The following is a 21,629-nucleotide window of genomic DNA, read 5'->3' as shown; positions in this document are numbered from 1 at the left end:
TTTCTCATATATTTTTAGTCCTTGGCTTCTTATGGTTTTGCAAGTGACAAAGTATTTGCCTGACAAGTTCCTGTTTTCTTCAAAAGAGAATTTATCTAGGCTCTTTATCACTTTATCAATCATCTTAACTTCCTTGGTGCACCCTGCGTCTATTTTTATGTCTTAGCTTTTTTTTATATTAAGTGATTTTGAAAGGAGCTTATTTTTATTTCTGACGTTTCTGATTATTCGACGTTTCTGACAGGAGGCGCCTTGGTTCTTGATTAATCGTGGGGAAGATAGTGTTTCTTTGGTCATTAATATGATTCTATGATTCCATTTCTGTGATTTCTTCGGATGAACGAAGTACCTAATATAATCTGCTTCAATCAGCATATTCATAGAGAAGCATCAGATTATACACTTTTTTTTTAACAAGATGAAACGATTTACTTGCTAACTAGTATCGATTTTTGTTTTATAACTGGCATCGACTAATTGTGATTGATTTCTTGTTATAAAATTGACGAGAAAATTCTGTCCAAACTGAGGAAAGGTTTTGGGATTGCTTTATATTATCTGTCATTTTGATTATCTTTTAAATCTGAATATTTTTCAAATGGACGTAAAAGATGGCAACCCTTTTCGTAAAATCCTTTCGCCAGAGACTCTAGCTCCTTTGCGAGGGCGTTTTAGAGTTTTTCGTCATTGAATCAACCGTATTGAACCCAGTGGCTTTTCTTCTGCATAAAAGAGCACAACCTAGGTATGTGCATACTGTCATTCACGTTACTATATTTTCCATTGAAGAGTTCTGGGACACATCATGTGTAGCGCATTTCTTCTTGGCTCCTCCTTCGCGTTTGCGCAATGATGGATTTACACACATTCGCCGTGCTTTGATATTTTATTAATCAAAAAAAACTTTTTGCGCAAAATAAGTTTTTTCAAAAAAAAGTAAAGAACTCCAATAAGCCAAAAATGAACAACAATAGAATCAAATAATCTACCAAGCATACAACTACCACAATTCAGTATCAATAAATAAATGAAACCAAAAACAAACAGAAATTAAAATAAGTCAAGTTCAAAACGAGCAAGAATTAATCTGAGTAGGGTTCTAAACCCTATGCTTTCTAAAAGCCAGAATATAATTTGTACTTTACTGAAACTTTACTTTGCCTTCCAATCACTTTTGACTATTAAAAGAACTCTAGCCATTTCAATTTCTAATCAAATAAGCCTTTTTCAAAGCTTCTACAACACACCCTTCGATACGAAGTGCCCTGGTATGAAAAAAATCTAATGCACTGTGCCAACATCGTTATTTACTATGATTAGGAATTTAATTAATAGTTCACTCCGCTGACCACGTCCGTTTATGGTGGTATGATGTGTCCCACTTTTGAAACAAATTTGCATGACTGTGTGTATATACCTAGGCTGTGATAAAGAGATACTGGCAACTAGATGTAGGTCTTATGGTGGATGACAAAAAATACCGCCTGAAATCAGCTGTTCTTTCCTCTCACTCTCTGTGCCTGACAATTTTGGTTTCCACCGCGAATGTTGGATCGGCTAAGTTTAATGATACCTTTTGTTGATGCTACGTAATTGATCCTTATTAATTTGTTTGCCTCTAAAATAGACAGATTTTTCGAATAATAATACTTTATTTCTGACTCGCTAAAAAAAAGAAAGCAGATTATCGAAAGAAAGGAACAAACCCCATTTCTGAGGACAAAAATCTAGGGAACTCCTCTGCTGATATAGGCAGGACCAGATGCAAGCTATTAAAAAGCACAACTAATACTTTCCATGACTCTCACCTCGGTTTAGATGGTTCAACTTGTTCTGGCAGCAAAAATAACGCCTGAATAGATTCAGTAGTTTTGTCCTCACATTCTTTATGGCTGACCACTTCATTCCTCGTTGCCAATTCTTGAGCAGTTGGACTTACAATTGGACTTTTTTTTAATAATTTTTTGGCATAATATTTGTTTTTGGCCCTATATAAAGATTAAAGCAATGTTGCAAAAAAGGAAACAAAACATCATAACTAGTGACGGAAATTTAGTGATCACCTCCCCGTCATAGGCAGGGCCAGATGCAAGTTCTCAAAAGTCAAACCTAGGACTTCCAGCAACTCCCACCTAGATCGGTTGAGGTCCGACAACCCGTCTGGTAAGGGCCGTGTTATTGAAAAATACTGCCTGAATCGATTAAGCAGTCCGATCCTCATACTCTATATTCATGAAAACTCCTTTGATCATCCCGAGTGTTAGGTTGGCCATTTTAAACCTCGGTTTGCTGATGAACGGATTGCTAATGAACGATGCCATCATTATTAATTTGTTCGCCTATAGCCAATACAAGTTTCATGTTTAATTTTAATAATGACTTATTAATGTTTGTCCCTGTATAAAAAATGAAAGTAGTGATCAGGTATAAAATGATCAAAAGCAGAACTAGTTCTGCTTTTGATCATTTTATTGGAAATTGCTAGGAATTTCCAACAATTCCTAGCAAGAGTGGTTGAGATACGAAAATCCATTCTGGTATGTTTCTGTGATATTGGAAAATGCCGCGGGAATAGATTCAGTAGTTCTGTCCTCATACTCTTTTCTCTTCTTTTGTGGTTGACCACTTCTTTCCTCGTCATGAATTTTGGTTCGGCCGTACTTAAACCACCACTTTTTTATTGCTGATGTACGATATCATCGTAACTTTTGTTTGCCAACAACAAGACAAGTTTCATGAATAATAAAAAATTACTTTATTTCCGACCCACTGTAATTGTGGAAGCACATTTATGCACATTATTTTATTTGCCACAACATTTAACTTTTAACATTTTTTACATAGGTGTACAAGATTACAACCCTCTATGTAAAATTATGCCGTTCGATACGTTAGCCGGTCTATGAAGAAGTTTCCAATTTTTCTTATTTTCGTGGTTGCAGTGATAGCTGCCACCTAGAAAAGAGCGAATTTTTTTAGACGTATATGGCTGTGCTGGTTTTCAGGCAAGCAATTCAAAAAAATCGGAATCCATTTTCAGTGTTAGTGGTACTTTAAAATGAATTAACCGGGAAGTCCCCTAAACTTTGCACCAATGTCAGGGAGTTCTTAAACAAATACTAGTTCTATGTTTCTAAACCATGGAGATTGGTAGTAAAAACAAAAAAAAACGTAAATAATGTGATCGGACCAAGCAATTGACTTGATCATGTAAAACAGGGTAATTTTCGCAAAAACCAACAAAACAGAGTTGTCAGTAAAGACCAAAATGCAAGTGATTTCCTATCATATCTGCCTCGATTGGCTGCAATTTTGCTGCCAATGCTGTAACGCTGTTTGCTGCAATGCTGTTTGCTGCCAATGTTGTAATGCTGTAACGCATGTTGCCTACAAAATCTTATCGTTGGACACTGGTAGAGTAGTTTGTTCGCTAAATGTTTTGAATAAAAACAAAATGGATTTTCTTGACATCTTTACTGACAAAGCTGTCAGTAATAGAAAGTAGCATGCCTGCACAAAGCCTGCGTTGTTATCTTAAGACAAAGGAAGTTTAAATCCATATAAAGCTGATACCGTTGCAGCGATAGTGAAAATCTGTCGTCCTCATACTTCTAGTTCTGCCCGTCAATAGAGGGTACTTTTCGCAAAGCCCTCGTATTTTAATGAGCTGTAAAATGAATTAGTGTTTCCTTCTTCTAATTGTTCATTTAGGTAATGATACAATCGTCCTAGCCTAGTTACTGGAAACTAAGACCAAGTTTGCAAATAACAAAACAAATTAAAAGTTAATGAAAAACTTTGTAGCGCTTGTTTGTCTTACATTTAAAAACAACAACGGACAAAAGACAAACAACTATTAGAGAAGAAAAAAAAATTAATGAAGAAAAATGACGAAGACGATAGTTGACCATATTAGGAGATGTATCGACTCCAAAGGATATTCTTTTGGTTTTCTCTGAACGGCTTCAGATCGTTTGAATTTTGACTTGTCTCTTTCAACCTTTCTGTGTGGTGACCATCCCTTAACAAATATGCTTACGTGAAAATCCGTTCAATCTATTCTTACGACAACGATGAACGAAATATAACGATAAGACACTTCTGTCTTTACTGTTTTTTCTTTTTGTTTTTACAGTGTAATATAGTCAGTATTTTGGTGGGCCAAATTATTAATGTTATTACTCCTGCACATCATCACACCGTGAGGTTGATTCGCCGGCGAATACTCCTTATTTATCTCATCCTGTTTGGAGCTTCGGCTTTGCCCCCCTCCCTGAGAAATCACAAAGATTTTTTTTTAATTGTGTCTTAAAATAATCTAAATCGTCGGGTCCGTTTGCGGAATATTTAGAGAAACTCTTTTTTCCCCGCTTGTCTCCTAGTAGAGGGTGCTCCTCAAGCACCCTCTACTCCTCCACTATGATCATTTTCCACCTTGTTTGAAGTGGAAACCCACAACAATTTTTAGCATGTTCTATTGATAGACAGATCAACACTGTTGAGACCAGTAACTCCTTCCCACACTTTATTGTAATTTAGTCCAGACTTGTCAGAGTTTCAGAATTCAGAGTTTTATTCATCAATAGATACAAATTGGAATTACAATATTCTTATTCCTCCCCTCCCTCCATGGCATGATTTTTTTTTTATCTTCTTTTCTCCTTCTTTTTTTGTCTACTTTAAGCTTTCAGACACGAATAAATGCTCAAATAAAAAGTATGTACAAAATCATCATTATTTTAGATAAGAACAGAATTTTAGTAGATGGAAAGAAAAACGGACCAAAGTTTGTTTTTAATCTTTATTCTGTGACCCTTTTTTTTCCAAGGCCCCTTTCTAATATTTCGCATTGTTGATTTTTTGTTCTTTCAGCCGTCCAGTGACGTGGAAAACATTTAGGATGTATCGCGTTTTAGGAAAAGGAGGTTTTGGTGAAGTATGTGCCTGTCAAGTTAGGGCCACTGGAAAAATGTATGCCTGTAAAAAGCTAGAGAAAAAACGTATTAAAAAACGGAAAGGTGAATCTATGGTGCTTCTTGAAAAGAACGTACTTCAAAGGATCAACTCGAGGTTTGTGGTAAGGATTTTCTTTTGTCTCTCTTCCCCTCTTTAAGATTACTCTAATATTCCAAGCAATATTTGTTTGTAATTGCTTTTGTTTGCAAACAGCATTGAAAAAGGTAAGCCGACATAATGGTACTATTTGGAAAGAACGTCTCAAAGGATCATCTCCAGGGTCGTGGTAAGAACGTGTCGCTACAAACAATGTTTTATAAAGCATTAAAAAAGATTAGGCGAAATGATGGTGCTATTTGAAAAGGACTTACTTCAACGGATAAACTTTAGGCCCAAGGCGACGAACATTCCTCTGTTCCTTTTTCCAAGCTTAATATAAAACTACAAGGAATATTTTATAACTAATTGGAAAAAGGAAAGGTTAATTAATTGTGCTTCTTCTTTAAAACAACGTACTTCAAAGGATCAGCTCGAGGTTTAATCTAAGAAATTCCCTTCTCTATTCCTCTTTTCAAGATTGAACGAACGGTACAGGCGATACTTTGTAGTGCATCAATAAAAGAAAAAGGCCAATTAATGTTGATGGTTGAAAAGAAGGTGCTTCAAAGGTTCAACTGGTAAGGCCTCGTAGGATATTTGCCAGAGTCCTTTTCTCTCAGGCCCGCTCCAATCCCCCTTTTTAATCCCACTTCCCAACGAGCCCCAGCCTTCATCCCGAAAAATATGACTCTCCTCCCTCAGATCCACGTTCCTCCCACTCCCTTCCCGCTCCTACAATTAACACACAAAATACTTCTCGCTTTAGTAACCGTTTTTACTTTCCAAAAGTTCCTTGTTACGAACGCCGAAAGCCTGAATTTCGACAAATTGATTGAACTAGAGGCCCTCTGTCAAGTACACAAAATTGATGTAATTGCTGTAATAGAGGTCCAAGCACAGAACCTTGGCTTACTGAAAATTAAAATCCCCTCCCAATTCATAAAACTATGTCCTCATAACCACCCCCTAGGTCAAAAAGGGAGATGGAATATTATTATTTGTAGGTAATTATCTTTTCCCTAAACTAATTCATACTCCCAACCTTTCAGATTATGATGAAATCATTTGGGCAAGTGTAAAACCAAAAGGTTTACCATGCTCTTTTAATTTGATCGTGTTTTGCTGCTTTTATTATTCTCCAAATCTAAATGCTGCACAAAGACAGAGATTCTTCCAACAACTGCATAGTATTGCAGACTTTGTCCTCTGCTGATTCCCGAACGCCAATATTTTCTTAGTAGGTGATGCGAATGACCTAAAGTTAAATTCCCTTTGCAGTTCCCTCAATTTAAAACAGATACTAAAAATACCATCAACCAAAGGAAATTCTACCCTTGATTTGATTTGCACGAATATGCACGCTTTTTACAGCCCACCTGTCCCTTTGCTCCCGTTAGGGGGAAGCTACCATTTTTGTTTATTAATGAGGCCTATAAATGAGGCCCAGCTTTAATCATACTTTTTCTGTTACTAAATTCTCTTATCGCCAAATTTTAAAACTTTTTCTATTATCCAAGCTTGTTATTACCGAAACCTTAACCCAGGGGGCTTAGAGGGTTTAAACCCCCTCGCCAAAATGTTTGTCCGATTAGTTAAACCGTGACAAAAAGGCAATAAACAGTTTTTTTTTCCTTTTTTCTGTAACCGTTTTTATGCCGAGACGAGGTAATATTCTTACCAATATTATTGGAAAATGAAGCAAACACCTCTTGGACATTATGTTCACAGATTGCGTAGAATCTATTGCGTGTAATTAAATGATGGCCTCTTTGAATTTGGATCTTGGATTAATAATGAAAACTGACTGGCTCTCAAGGGGAACAATGACATTAATGTTAAAGTCTCTTTGCTTCTCTCTTACTACTCTCTTACTAGTTATCCCAATCCTTTTAGAGTTGTTTCTGTATTTATTTTTTACCCAATTTTCCTAATTTTTTGTTTTCATATTTGAACTTTCCATTTTCGAAAACATAAAACGCAACAGAAAAATAATACCAAAACTATAAAGAAAAGAAGAAAATACAGCCTACTTGTTTTAGTTTTGTGCTTCCTTCTCCTGAAAAAATGATGTGATCAGCCCCTACTTGTTTGCTTTTTTCTGACAAATTATGTTTTGGCCCGAGTTATATCACTAGTATCACATCTTCTGGTATTTACGGTCTTTTCTCTCCATAATAAGGATTCCTAGTGATTACTAAAAACATACAATCTGAGAATCATAATTTCATCGAAGGAATTGGGTTTCGTGAGCTATTTCAGTCTTTTTATAGCTTTTTTCGAATTTTCTTAGTTTTAATTTCTTTTTTTAACTTTTCACTTTCTATAACATGAAATAAAAAACAAAAAGAACATCAAAACATTAGAAAAAAAAGCCCAATCTTTTGGTTTTGTGGAGTCTTCTGCTGAAACAGTGTTGTTATCAGCATTTGTCTCTTTTACTCTATCTTGACAAATTATGTTTTGGTCCCAGCTATATCATAGTTGTCACATTTTCAGGTATTTACGGTCCTATATTACCCTGGAAAGGATCCTATTTTTCACTATTTGATTTGAGGTTTGGTTTTTATATTGTCCTGTGGACTTCATCTGTATTTCTTTATTATTCTACACTGCGGACGGTTGAGCCGAGGTCTCGACCGAAATATTTGCACAATTTTTCTTCTGTTTTTCACTGGATGCTATTGTCCTAGTTTCTCTCTTTTTTGCGATTTTTTCGGTTTGTCATTTATAGGCATCAATTATGGCATTCATAGTATCAACTATATCCCTTGTAATCAATTTATATTCAGGATCTTGAAGCCAGTATTCCCTCGTAAGAAACGTTTTCTCTCATAAGAGAGCAGAGAATAGTATTTCCTAAGCTGGAGGCTTTTTATTGTCTATTCATTTCGCTATTATAGCTCAGAGGGGAAATCTTGCCTCATTCCTTCTATTCAAAGCAGGACCAGATTTGAGTCCTTTGACTTCCTATAGAAAGAGGTTCCACTCTCCTGTGATCTGAATAAATAAATAGAAAAAAGATCAACTTATCTCTTGCAAGTTTTTCTTGGGGGTGGTATGTTGAATATTTTTGTAAAGTGTCTTTGATAATTTTGAATAAATGAGTCCCTTCTCTTTTAATTTTTCTGTTTTCCAATTCTCGAAAAAGCATGTTGCTTTAGTTTACTTATCTGGTATATTAATTAAGGATAGGAACTTCGCTAGAGCGTTTCTATCAGCTAAATAAATATACATATATATTCCCATAGTAACGAAGTTGCTATTAAGGGTATAACTGATTTTCAATTGTCTTAGTATGGCTCACCCGTGGCGCCTTTTTCATTAGTTCTATTTTTCGTTTTTTAATGGTAATTTTCGACAAACTAAAAAAACGGCCTCTCAGCCTTAAAAGAAACACAGTATTTATTGCAAATATTCTAGAGGGGGCATACTGTTTTTGGTGCGTTAATAATCCCTGAATAAAATATTTTTTTCACTTTTAAGCCTCGTATTTTCCAATTTCGCAAAAAGTACACGGTATTATAACATTGCTATTAAGAATACATCTAACTCTCAATTGTCCGAGCATTGCTCGACCATGACCCCTTCTTTGGCTAGTTTATTTGTTCGTTTATTGATGGTAAGATCAGACACATTAAAAATGTGAGTCGGTACTACAGTTACTTACCCTATAAATTCATTTCTATTGACCTGTTTCCCAAAGAACAAATTTTTTTGTAATTTTTGTGTACTTTTAAAAAAGCTTCCTATTCTAATTAAACCGCCCTTGTGTTTCAGTAGTCGTTCTTAAAAAATTGGGACAAACAGTCAAACTTAAGCGTAAAGAGTAATATATTGAGGAAGGGCAACCCTTAATATACGGAATAATTTTTGTTCGTTTTGAGTTTTAATGTTGCTCCTTACTTTCAGTTACAAAAAAACTTGTTTTTTATTTAATTCTTGTTCGTTTTCCAAATAATGCTGGTAAATCTGGCTCGTCCTCCATGAATTATACCCCCCCCCCTCACAAGAAACTCCTCCCTGAAAATCTCTTCCAACGTAAAGCACACCCTCCCCCGTCAAGTTCCCTCAGAAAGTTCAATCCTCGCTAAAAATCTCTCTCCCCGTAAAATTTCTCGCGAGCAATTCAGCTTGAAAAATTATCCGTAGCATACTTTCATTTGGAAAAGACTTTAATCTAAACGGTTTCTTGATCACTCCGGAAATGCCCCCTTCTTTAGAATTTTTTTCTGGAAATCAAAAAACCCGAAAAATAGCCCCCGGATAATTCCCCCGGAACATATCCATATACGAAATTGAGTTGGCAAAGATTATGTAGGACAATTAACAAGAATTTCGTATAGGAATTCTGTCAAATCCCCCCGGTGTAAAATTTTCCCTGGAAAATTCACCCCCTCCCCCCCAAATTTCCCTCCCCAAGGAAGATTCCCCTGCCCCCGAAATTTCCATCCCCAAGGAAGATTTTCCCAATATAAATCCACCTCAAGCACAAAAACCACCCCGAAAAATGTCTGTATACTTCCCAATAACAAATACTAAACGTAAACAATGGGCAAATTTCATAACTTACGGACCTCTCCCCACGGACTGTGGGGTGTCTTTTTACCCTCTAAAGACATATTTAATTGATCTTTCAACTATACTGAACAAAATGGCTATCTAAAAATTTGGATCAAATAACTTTGGGAAATAATTGGGCGTGGGAGGGGGCCAGTGGCCCTTCAATCTTTTTTTTTTCGCTGAAAAAGGGCACTAGAACTTTTAATTTCCGTTCGAATACGCCTTCTCTCGATCTTCTATGACCATTATTTCAATACGATCACCCCTGGAAAAAAAACAACAAATAAACACATCCGTGATCTGGCTTCTGGCAAAAATAGCAAAATTCCACATTTTTGTATATAGGAGCTACAATGGGGCTCTTGGGTAGGCTGGATCTGATGGTGTGATTTTCATCAAGATTCCTTGAATTTTAGGGGGTATTTCACCCCCCTATTTCAGTAATAATCAGCTGACTCTTTTGATATATCTATTGATATTAAATTCCGTTTTTTAGAGTTTCGGTTGCTATTGAGCCGAGTCATTCCTTACTTACACTTCGTTACCACGAACTGTTTGATTTTGGGGACAACTTTGGCGTCTCTGCTTACGTGTACATCTCTTTAAATTTCTTTGCTTAATAATACATCATATAACTTTATATGATGTATTATTATAAAGCAAACAGCTTTAAGTAAAGTTGTAAAAGGATCCGTGATTGAATAATTTCCTTGTTTCTGTTATTTATGTATATCGGAGTAAATGTATAATTTATTGAGAGTGATCTGAGTTCAAGACTAGCGGGCGCAAGTGTCGTTTAACTGTTTTTTTTTTTTTTTTACCGTTTCTTGTCATATTTACACTAGTTAATATGATTATCTACTGCATATCTTTTTTAATTCACTGTTGATTTTTTTTTTTTTTTTTTTTTTTTTTTTTTTTTTTTTTTTTTATGCCAATTACGGCTTGATGCAATGATTTTCATATTATTTATGTTTGTTCTGTATTTAGGAGCCTAAAAAAAAGAAAAGAAACATGTCGCGTACCTACAGAGCAGTGTATAATTGTGTTTTTCTTTCTCGTTTTGTGTAATTTTTTCTATGTGCTGATTTAGATCTTAGCTCCAGCGTTCGTCACTACAAACCACATGTATAACTCCTAAGTTTATGTGTATTGCTTTTTTTTTTGTTTTGCTTATTGCTCCGTCTTTTCCTGTTTTGTATGACGGGTTTTCCAATAAATAATAATAATAATATATTATCACTATCATTATTGTCCTTGACAACAGCCATAACAAGAAATTCTGATCGGATGAATCAAATAAGTTTAGGATGGGGGGGGGGGGAAGAAGAAGTTATTGCTTCCACGTTTTAAGGAAGACTAAAAGTTAAACCTGTAGGAACGTGGACACATTCTAATTCGCAATTTGTGGTGGGGCAAACCCAACCGGATCGAGGCTTAGGCCTCAAAGGCCCGTTGCTTATGCACCTCAAGTGACTTGGCTCGCAGAGTCACACCACTGACCCCCACTCCATGCCAGGATTCAAGAGGGGTGACGCAAGGACTCGAACCCGTGTCCCGATTAATACAGAATCCCAAGTCCGGTGTGTCTTCCACTCGGCTAGGGTGGCTTACTCACCGGAATTATGTACAAAAGGAAACGTCTAGGATGAGGTCTGAGAAGCAGCTTTAATTGGCACAGTAAATCCAGTTAGAGTAACATCTCACAGGAAAGGATCCCCAGTCATTTGTTGATTACCTCAAACGAAGGTTTGACAGGTTGATAAAACCTAGAGATAGAACTAGGTAAAATACTAGAAGGACATTGAGCATTTTAAATGCCCAGTGTCGCAAATAAAGCTATACTAAATCTGGTGAATGCGACAGGGGTATTAAAATTTTTTGGCATTGATATTGCTGTATACTCGGCCTTAATTTTAGTCTCCTGCTTGGAATAATTTATGTAATTATCATTAAATAACAAGCTAATAATCTTCTCTAAGTCGAAAGATAACAGCAACTCACGAATATATGATCTCTATCTTTCATTTCAGGTTAGTTTAGCGTACGCATACGAAACCAAGGATTCACTATGTTTAGTTCTAACTTTGATGAATGGTGGTGATTTGAAGTTTCACATATATAACATGGGTGGCGAGCCGGGTTTTGACTTCAATAGAGCACGTTTCTATGCTGCCGAGGTAAGAATTAATTTTTTTCTTTATTATAGTCTTCGATTAATTTTTGTACACAGACTATTTAGCGGAGCGGTGCAAATTAGGTATAAACAGAAAGATTAGCAGGATCCGCACATTGGCTCAACACGTCTAAAAAGTTTTTAGGCTGAAAATTCCAAATTTTTCAGAGGGGAAGGAGGTTCGTCTGAACAATCTTAAGAGTAAGTGTTTTTTTTTTTTGGGGGGGGGGGGCTCTATGTACAGATTTGACCTGGAAAAATATTTAGATAGAAAATCGTAATTGAACGAATATTCCTAATTTTTCAGAGGGGAAGGAGGTTCGTCTGGCCAATCTTAAGAGTAAGTGTGTGTTGTTTTTTTTTTTTTGGGGGGGGGGCTCTATGTACAGATTTGACCTGGAAAAATATTTAGATAGAAAATCGTAATTGAACGAAAATTCAATTAAACAAAAACAATTGTTCTTTTTAATGTCTCATGCCTAACGTCAAAAGTAAGAAAAACATGGTCTTGACATAAATAAAAACTGTAAGAAATAGTGTCAATATGCTTTCGTATGATATCTTTTCTAATACTATTTCTCGAAAAAAGGCAAGATACAAAAAAAGAGCAGATTCGGTGAAACTAATGATTTTGAAATAAGAATATATTAATATACCTTCAATATATATGAATCGCGAACGATAGAAGAATATGATAAGCAGAATCTTCCCACTTGTGGGATCACTCATTCCTTTTTAATATTAGAAGATAATTATCGTGTCGAAGGTAGGAAACACATATAAGGCTGCTACTTTTTGGGGGGGGAACCCTTTGGACTAGTCCTTGTGAACGAGGTTGACTCCCTCCTATATCACTGTCTGCAGCACGATTGGTAGTATTATCAGATATAAGAAAGAGAACTTCCCTTTTCTTTACTTCTTGTTTCGTTTTTTTTTTGTTAGTCAGTTTGTGCATCTTCTTGCTGGCTTTCTTAGACCAGTTTTTCGTTTTCTTTCTACTAGTGTACTACTAACCCGAGAGAAATGTGTTTCGACCGGATGAGTGATGGAGACTGGATTGGTTATTATTATTTTTCTTTTATATTTTATATTATTGATTTTCTTATATATTTTATTTATGTATTATCATTTTTAATTCAGTTATTTATTTATTTTTTTATATTTTTTTTTTATATTATTATTATATATATATATATATATATATATATATATATATATATATATATATATATATATATATATATATATATATATATATATATATATATATAGATAAGATAATATTTATTTTACAACGGCTATCACAAGCTCTAATAGAGCCGAATTCGCTTCATTTGTCAAAAAGAAATAAACAAAGAAAAACGAATAAACAAATAATACAACAAGAAAAGAAACAGCAATCAAGCATAAAATGTTCGATAAGAATTTAACAAATGGCAAGAATAAAACAGAAAAATAGAGGAAGAAGGGGTGGGGGATAAAAGAAAATCACAGTCAGGAAGAAAAACATTGCCGAAATCGTTTTCAAGGTCAAATACCTAAAATAAAAAAAAAACACTTAAAATCAAGCCAAATTAGTTGTCTAAATAAATATTTACAATTGAAGAAAGGAATACAAATAAAGGAAAAAAGATTTCAAATTAAAGGTCAGAAAAGAAACTTAACATAAATAAGTATCAACAAAAGGGAAAATAAAAGCGACAAAGATAAAGAGAAAAAAAATGAAGCATGATTAATGTGAACATACACAACAACTAAAACAAGGGAGGGAGGAGTTAATTTTGGTACTGAGCATAGTTCAGGGATTATTTGTAAGGTGCGCCAAAGTAAAGGGGATAAAACTTTTCCGGAACCTCTCAGTAACGGTATGGATAGGTGAATATGTTGGAATTGCCAAGGAAGCTAAGCGGGGGAGACGGGGTCTAATGGGGTCTTGTAAATCAAGAAAGATGTCCTCAGTACGAGGATTAGATATTGCGGATTTAGCAAAGCGCAAACAAATTTGTACTCTCCTTTCTTTTAACGTGGTAATACCTGCGGATTTAAGGAGGAAAGAGTATGGAATTTTGCTCTCTTTGTAGATGATCCTGAGCGAATGCTTTTGGACCAACTCAATTTTGTCACTAAGCTCGCTTGAAAGATGTGAATGCCAGACCGGACATGCAAATTCTAATAGCAGCCTGATAAATGATAAATAAACACAGAGGGACTTCATGTGGGGGCAATTAAATCTGTTTAAAATATTCAACGTATGTTAGGACAGTTTTGCTTTTATGATAATATAAGAAACACGCATATTATCTCCAAGATAATTTGAAGTTGTGGTAACAAGGACTTTAAAAAGTTTCACAAGAGTTTTGGGTGGGATAGAGTCAAGGAAAGCGGGAGTGGATTTCAAAAAAATTATCGCCATTATAATTGATTTGGTGGAATTTACTTTCATATTTAGGTTCTTAGCTTCATCTGAAATGTGGGTTGGGATTTTGAGGGGGTCACTTTTAGTATTACTGTTACATACTTCAAGGATTGACAAGTCGTCCACATATTTCCACCTTTGGGGAAAATCCGAACCAATATCGTTAATCATGACTAGAAATAAAAGTGGTCCCAATAAGGTTCCTTGAGGAATTCCACAATATATAGGGAGGGGAGATAAGATAAGATATTTATTTAAAAAAAATCGCTATCACAAGCCCACAAAGGGCCGAATTCGGACTTTGGAGTCGACAACATAAATGGTTACAATAAAAATGCAAAGAACAACAGAAAAATAGAGAAAGCCAAAATTAACTATCATTTAAAAATCAATAATTAAAAATGCAGAAAGTCAAACAAAAAAATAAAAAGATAAAAACTGGTCGAGCTAAACTTAGAGTGAAATAGAAACGCATTAAAAACTATTAAAACTAAACTTAGAGCGAGACATAAATGCAATTAAATTAAAAGGGATACTCAGAAAATGTCGATAATTCAACTACAGTAAATCAATAAAAGAGTTAAAAGCAATAAAAACTGGTCAAAAAAAAAAAAAAAAAAAGGGGGGGGGCAAGCAAATGAGTGCAAGAACCTGGGCAGTACCATCAGCTAATAAAAAAAAGAGTGGGGGGGGGGGGCAGAAACTATGGAGGTATTTTATATATTTTGTATTTAATAAAGGCGATTAAAGTTTTCTCGTATCTGGACGTAACGCAGCAAATGAGGAACAAAACAAGGATGGGATCAGAAACAATTCGAGGTGGCCGTAATCTGGACGAAGAGTGACGTTTGGGGACAGTACTTGCCGTCCAAGGGTTTGTTATGGTATTTTTTGCAAAACGGAGGCACAACGAAATCCTCCTTTGCTCCAGGGTTTTCAGACTAGTTTTTTTAGGAGCAGAGAGTATGGCACCTTGTCTTCTTTGAAAATTATTCGCAAGGGCCTTTTTTGAATTGATTCGATTTTTTCCGATTCTTCGTGACAGATACCAGGGTGCCAAACTGGACAAGCATATTCTAGATGCGGGCGGACAAAAGACGTGTAAATTCGTAAGGAGTGGGAAGGGGGGACGCTAAATTTATTTAAGAGCTTAAGGAGGGTGATAGACACATTAGCTCTATGGATGATGTCCTCAACGTGGATATCCCACGTTTAATTTGACGAAATTGTGACGCCAAGTAATTTAAAGGAGGACAAAGAAATTTTACGAGGCATAGGATTAGGAAAACAGGGCGAGGATTTGAGGAAACAAAGGGGCATTAACATGGACTTAGAGGCATGTAATGTCACGTCTAAGTCTAATGCTTCGTCTCCAATTTCATTGAGGATACTAATAGGATCAGTTATTAAATTTATGAAGCAAGTTTAAAACAACGGTAGGTCATCAACAAATTTACATCGGTCAGGAAATTCCTTTGCGAGACTGTTGATCATTACTGAAAAAAGGAGGGGACCTAGATGCTAGAAGAGTACCTTGGGGTATGCCGTTGTGGACAGGGAGAGGATTTGAATAATGGTTTTGGTATTTGACAACTTGCGATCTATTTGTTAAGAAGGAGGCAACTAATTTCACCAGTAAGGGATCAATATTGAACTCATTGACAAGTTTCTCAATTAAAATATTGTGATTAACAAGGTTAAATGTTTCTGAAGGTTAATGGAAATTACATTTAGCCAGGAATTAGGCTTTTCAAGGGTTTTCCCGATGTGATCAATAAGAGAAACGAGGTAATGGGAAGTAGAGGTGGATTTTAGGTTCCCAAATTGTTTCAAGTCAGTAAGAGGTAGGATTTTTTCCTTTAGCCAATTAGAGAAAATATTTTTGTATTTAACAACTTGAGATCTATTCGAAAGAAACGATATAACAATATTTACTAACAGAGGATCAAGTTCAAAGTTAACCAATAGTGAACGAATTAGGATGGTGTGATCAACCAGGTCAAAAGCTTTTTGGAAATCAACTAAGACAAGGTTTAGCCAAACATTTGGTTTATCAAGGTTACTTACGGCGGCATGCATTAAGTGCACAAGGTAATGGGTGGTAGAAGTTTTCCTTAAATTACCAAACTGACAGGTGTCAATACTCGGACAAATTATATCCCCAAGCCAGTCACAGAGGAAACTTTCATAAAGTTTGGAAAAAACTGAAGTGAGTGTAATGGGGTGAATGTTGGCGAAAGTTATACTGGTGCATTTTTTGGGGACAGGTGTTATAAAACCTTGTTTCCAGCAACTTAGGAATTTACCAAATTTTGTGATGTGGTTGAAAATATTTGATAAAGGGTCAGCAATTTTGTCTAAAAAGGCTTTAATTAAGTCAAGTGAGATGTCCAAGAGACAAATACTTGATTTTTAAACTTTATTACTTTAATTATAAATTCAGAGGGAGAAATAAAGGGAATGGAAGTGTTCGGAGAAATAATCGTACTTGAGCCAGTGGAAGGGCGGAAACTTTGCACGATGGAAGCAAGATACAAGTTTAAATCGTTGGCAGTCTTATTAGGGGGTTCAGGGATATAAAAATCAACTTCGGAAGGACTTTTTCCGCAAATTTCTTTAATTTTTCTGTACCATTGCTTGGGCTTGTTAGAACACTTTACTATTATAATAATTAGAACCTACTTTTCTTAATTTTTCCTATAGGAACTTCCTTAGACTATTAGCCTCAGTAATACGACCTGCTTTGAAAATTTTTTTTTTCTTATAAGTTTTTTAAGAGACTCAGCAACATAAGGCTTATCTGTAGAAAACGTTTTAAATTTTTTCTCAGGAAGCTAGAATTTATAATTCACCCTCAGCAGATTTAAGAGGAAGAAATCTATATAGTCTATCTCATGTGACTTATTTATGGTGGGACAATTTTCAGTAGTCGTTCCGAAGTCAAATTTAAAAAGTCGTGATTAAGTAACAATTATATAAGTCGTTTCGCTTAGAAAGAACGACAGTTTAACTTTAGCCAGTGGAGATATGAGAAAGCTAAAGTGGTAACTACCCCCTAGAGGGGGCAGAGTGGATACGGGTTTGTAAAACTTCGAAATATTAGTGCAAATTAAATCAAGAGCCACCCATTCAGGAAAATTCCTGCATTTGGGTATTTTGATAGTACAAAGTCAGCACTTGCATGTAATTTTTCAATAAAATTTATTTTGTCAGCGGATCTCTGATTAGAGGAGTAATAAAAACAACGCAGGAAAATTAAACTGAAAGGACGTGGCAAGACTTTAGGTCGAACGCACACCCACATAATCTCATCAAAGGGAGCAAGACACGGAATTGATATTTCACTTGGGTAAAAGTCATTACGGACAAAGAACAGAATTCTGCCACCTTTCTTACCCAGAGGGTGGTTTTCTGGTCTGAGTTTAATAAATTGAGAAAAATTGTTAATCTTTAACATGTGCAAATTTTTATCTTGAACTTCAGTAATAGCAATTACATCTAATCTATATATTTTAGAAAGGGTGTCTAATTCATTAAGTTTTTCAAAGTTAAGGCTTTCAGTGTTGCTCAACATAAGTGTGGGTAATCGAAAGCAACTCGTCAATGTACCGTTTCTATACTATACTTTTTTTATGTCACAGATAGGGTCATGGGTTCTAGTCGAATTCTTGACGGGGGCTAAAGTTGGGTAGTGAGAATAAAGGACAGGGAGATCAAATCCATCTTTTTAAAATACGATTGCAGTTGAATGAGCAGGTACAAGCGGAGACTCTAAACTACAGTAACTAAGTAGCGGTTGAGTTTGGGGTGAGCTGGAGGAATCAGGAGAGATAAGATTATTTTTGCAGGGGAATGGTACGAAGAGTCCCCGTTGAGGGGGTACGCAAGGTGGTGGGGAATAATAGATGGACGGGTAGGAAAATGCTGGAAAGCAGCCAGAGGGGTGGGTGGGTTTATCTTTGAAAAAGAAGGAAGGGGGTAGGGACGTGGATATGGAGACGAGGGTATCCTTTGGATAGGTACTCGATTGGTAAGGACTGGATAGCTCGTGGGCTTTCTTGAGTGCGAGCGATGGTCTAAAAAATGTTTAGTAGGATTAGCAGAATTAAGGGGGTCTCTGAGCAGCCCAGTTTTGTGGAACCTACTACGACTCTTAATGGACAATTTGATATGATGTTTTGCACAGCCAAAGCACCTTCCACTTGAAAATTGTTTACGGATATCAACATGGGGGTATTTGCACATATTATTTATACAACGGCTAAAAACATGAAACTTACAAATGTGTAGATATTTACAATTACTAGACATACATCTACTGTCTAAAGATCTAAAGCAAACATTGGGTTTATTACACTTAAGACCACAGAACTCATTTTTTTTAATATATGATTGCATTGGTTTAGAATTTTCGCCTGAAAATTCGACATCATTGCCAGTTTTTGTAGATTTGTCATTACCACTGCATTTCAAGAAAAAGCAAACTTCAGGGAAAAAAAAGTCAGGAGAAACAGTTTATGTATCCTTTTTTATTCTCTGAAAAAATGCTGACAAGGAAGGCTCACTAGCACTTGATTGATTACATATTGTGACGTTTTCAGATTCAAAGGGTTTTACAGTTTTTACGGAACTTGAAGAATTTGGATAATGCATATTTGGATTAGAAGCATCAGCTGAAGGAGAAACACTGAGCGATGTATGAGATTTTAATGCATGTATAGCATCAACAATTGCTAGCTGAAAACCGACTTTTAACATTTGGATTTCATTGTCCTTGAAAAGATCACTTTTCTGACGTTCGTAAAGATCAGATAAACTATCATAAATAAATTCTAGATTAACAATCAGTTTCCTGAAATAGATAATTTCCGCGTCTTTTTTAGGTAATCCTTACAGGCATAGCGCTCAAAGTCACTAGCCGTTTCTGCAATTACTTCCGATACTTTTAATGCAAACCATTGCTGAAAAAATATATTTGTGGGGTAATCTTGAATTAATGTATAGTGGTTATTTTTGCAGAATCAATCGATCGATCAGAACTATTGTTGACATTGCTCGAAGCACGAGGCATAGTAGGGGAATTTGTAATACCACTTCGAACGATCACTTCAAGTTGATTTTCGTTGGAGATAGATGAATTTTCTTCATCCAAAACAACGGGGGATTTTACAGCCTCGATTGGTTGAACCATTTCGGGTTGATTATCGATGGTATTAATCACGTCATTTTCAACCATCGACGCTTGGCATTGAACGCATAATCAATTAGGGTTTTTAAGGCGATTACTTTTATTATGCCAGCACAAGCAGGGTGCAACCAAGCATTACACTTAGAACAACTGAAAGACCCAGTTCCCCATTTTCTGTAGCATTCATTACAATGATTGGACATTCCAGGCTAGAAAATAAAAACGAGACGGACCATGAATTAGAAGCTATATCTTCAACTAATAGCTGGTCACCTAAGCCAGGATTAGCACTGGTTCTTGCTAAAGAAAATTTCACAAGGCTGATCTCGCGTCTTCACTTAAAAATCACAAGCGTCATTTATTTCAAAACAAGACGTCTTGACAGGTCAAGATCTAATGGAAGACTGGATATAAACTATAGGATATAGTTTATCTATTTTTGGTTTATTTATAATAGTTTTAATTAAATAGTTGAGGTTTATGTAAATAGTTGAGTTATGGAGTTTCGCGCGATCGCAAACCTTCATAGGTTTTCTCCAGCGTGAAAGTGTTGTTTATTTTATTTATTTGTTTATGAATGTGGATGAATAAACTTATGAACTTATTGTACCTTGAGGTACTCCATTCCAAAAGGAGGAGGCTGGAGTAAAAGTTGAGGCATTCGGTTACTTGAAATATTGTTGAAGCAAAAGGCACAACAATTTTAACCAAAAATATATCAATCTTAGAGTAAAATAAAAGTAAATGTATTTAAATACTGTGATTGAACCCCTTTCATAAACTAGAACACTTTTTTTTAAGATGTGAATTAAAATGGCTTAGATAGGTCCGATCTTTTTTGCTCTAAATATAAATTGTATGTTTTAAGTCTGTATTTTATTATATGAACTAGATGAACAAGTTAGTGAGAGGTGAATGTAGGCTGTAAGTTGCTGATTCTCCCTTTTAAATATCATGGTACTCTATTCTGTTAGCAAAATCAGTTTCGGTGCCCCAACTTAATTTGGATTCTATTCAAGAATTGCATTACAACTTCCAAATTTTGTTCTGGTTATTAAGCTATCATATTGATTGAATTATCTTATGGACGTAGCACAGGCCTGATTTCCCCACATATGGCCGTTCAATCGTTAAATACCTGTGATTTTACTTCCTCGACCCCTTTTTTTGAATGATTTCGTCAAAAAAGTTCGAAGTTCGAAACTTCATATCATTTTCAAGGATCTCGTTTTTGGTGCCTACAAAGCTACAAATAGTGTCCACATTGGAATAAACTGGTAATGATAATCGGCTATGTATGTCTGTGTGTAACTCGGTAGATATAATTAGGGTATTAATTTAAAAACTTTTTCCATGAAACAAGTTTTTCAAAGAAAAGTAGAGTTCCATTAAACCAAAAATGAGCAGAAATAACGCCAAATAATCTTCCAAGCATAAAACCTGCACCGAATATAGATTACAATAAATAACCGAGTCAAAATCAAAACTAGCAAAAATTAATATGAGAAGGTCTGACTACTCCCATGCCTTCTCAAGACCAGAACATAATTTGCACTTTACTAAAAAAAAGACCGTGGATTGTCAGTTTAATATACATACACTGATATGTATTCCTTAAAGTTTTAATATTTTTTTTTACTTATTAAAGTCAAAAGGTGAAAACATTTAAAATATATTTTGTTTGCAGTTTCTTGTTTTATATTTTACATTTTTTCTTAACCAACATCAACCATGCCTTCTCAAGACAAGAACGCAATTTGCACTTTACTGAAAAAAATACGACCGTGGATTGTCTGTTTAATATTCATATACTGGTATTTATTCATTATAGTTTTAATATATTTTTTTGCCTATTAAAGTAAAAAAAGTGAAAACATTTAAAATCTATTTAGTTTTCAGTAAAGTGCAAATTATGTTTTGGTCTTGAGAAGGCATGGGGGCTGTCAGCCCTACTCATGTTAATTTTTGTTCGTTTTGAGTTTGACTCGGTTATTTGTTTGTTATTTCTGTTTGTTTTGGGTTTCATTTATTTATTAGCGGTGATTTGTGGTAGTTTAGTGCTTGGAAAATGGTTTGACTTTATTTCTACTCGTTTTTGGTTTAAAGCTCTTTACTTTTCTTTGGAAAACCTCTTTGTGGAAAATGTTTTTTAAATTAAGATTGTATAAAGGCTAAGCTATGTTTAACGGATGAACGGTGATAGGTTGAGCTCTTCGGCAATTCACCTGGGGCCA

The 21,629-nt window shown here is 35.3% G+C and overlaps 1 protein-coding gene across 5 annotated transcripts in view; it reads left to right on the top strand.

Moving 5' to 3' along the window:
- The window catches only part of Gprk2 (G protein-coupled receptor kinase 2), a 205,007-nt gene that overhangs the window by 125,885 nt on the left and 57,493 nt on the right, over nt 1-21,629 (top strand). For all 5 annotated transcript variants that reach the window (XM_089088485.1, XM_089088486.1, XM_089088484.1 and 2 more), the window contains 2 exons: nt 4,873-5,077; nt 11,649-11,795. In XM_089088485.1, coding sequence (XP_088944611.1) covers nt 4,873-5,077; nt 11,649-11,795 — 352 coding nt within the window. The remainder of the gene's footprint in view (nt 1-4,872; nt 5,078-11,648; nt 11,796-21,629) is intronic.

Source organism: Artemia sp. Qi Xiang Cuo, chromosome 4, assembly GCF_049724085.1.
Source record: "Artemia sp. Qi Xiang Cuo chromosome 4, ASM4972408v1, whole genome shotgun sequence".
In the NCBI taxonomy this organism is placed as follows: domain Eukaryota; kingdom Metazoa; phylum Arthropoda; class Branchiopoda; order Anostraca; family Artemiidae; genus Artemia; species Artemia sp. Qi Xiang Cuo.
Note: the sequence above shows the minus strand (reverse complement) of the source record. Positions and strands in the feature narration are given on the sequence as shown.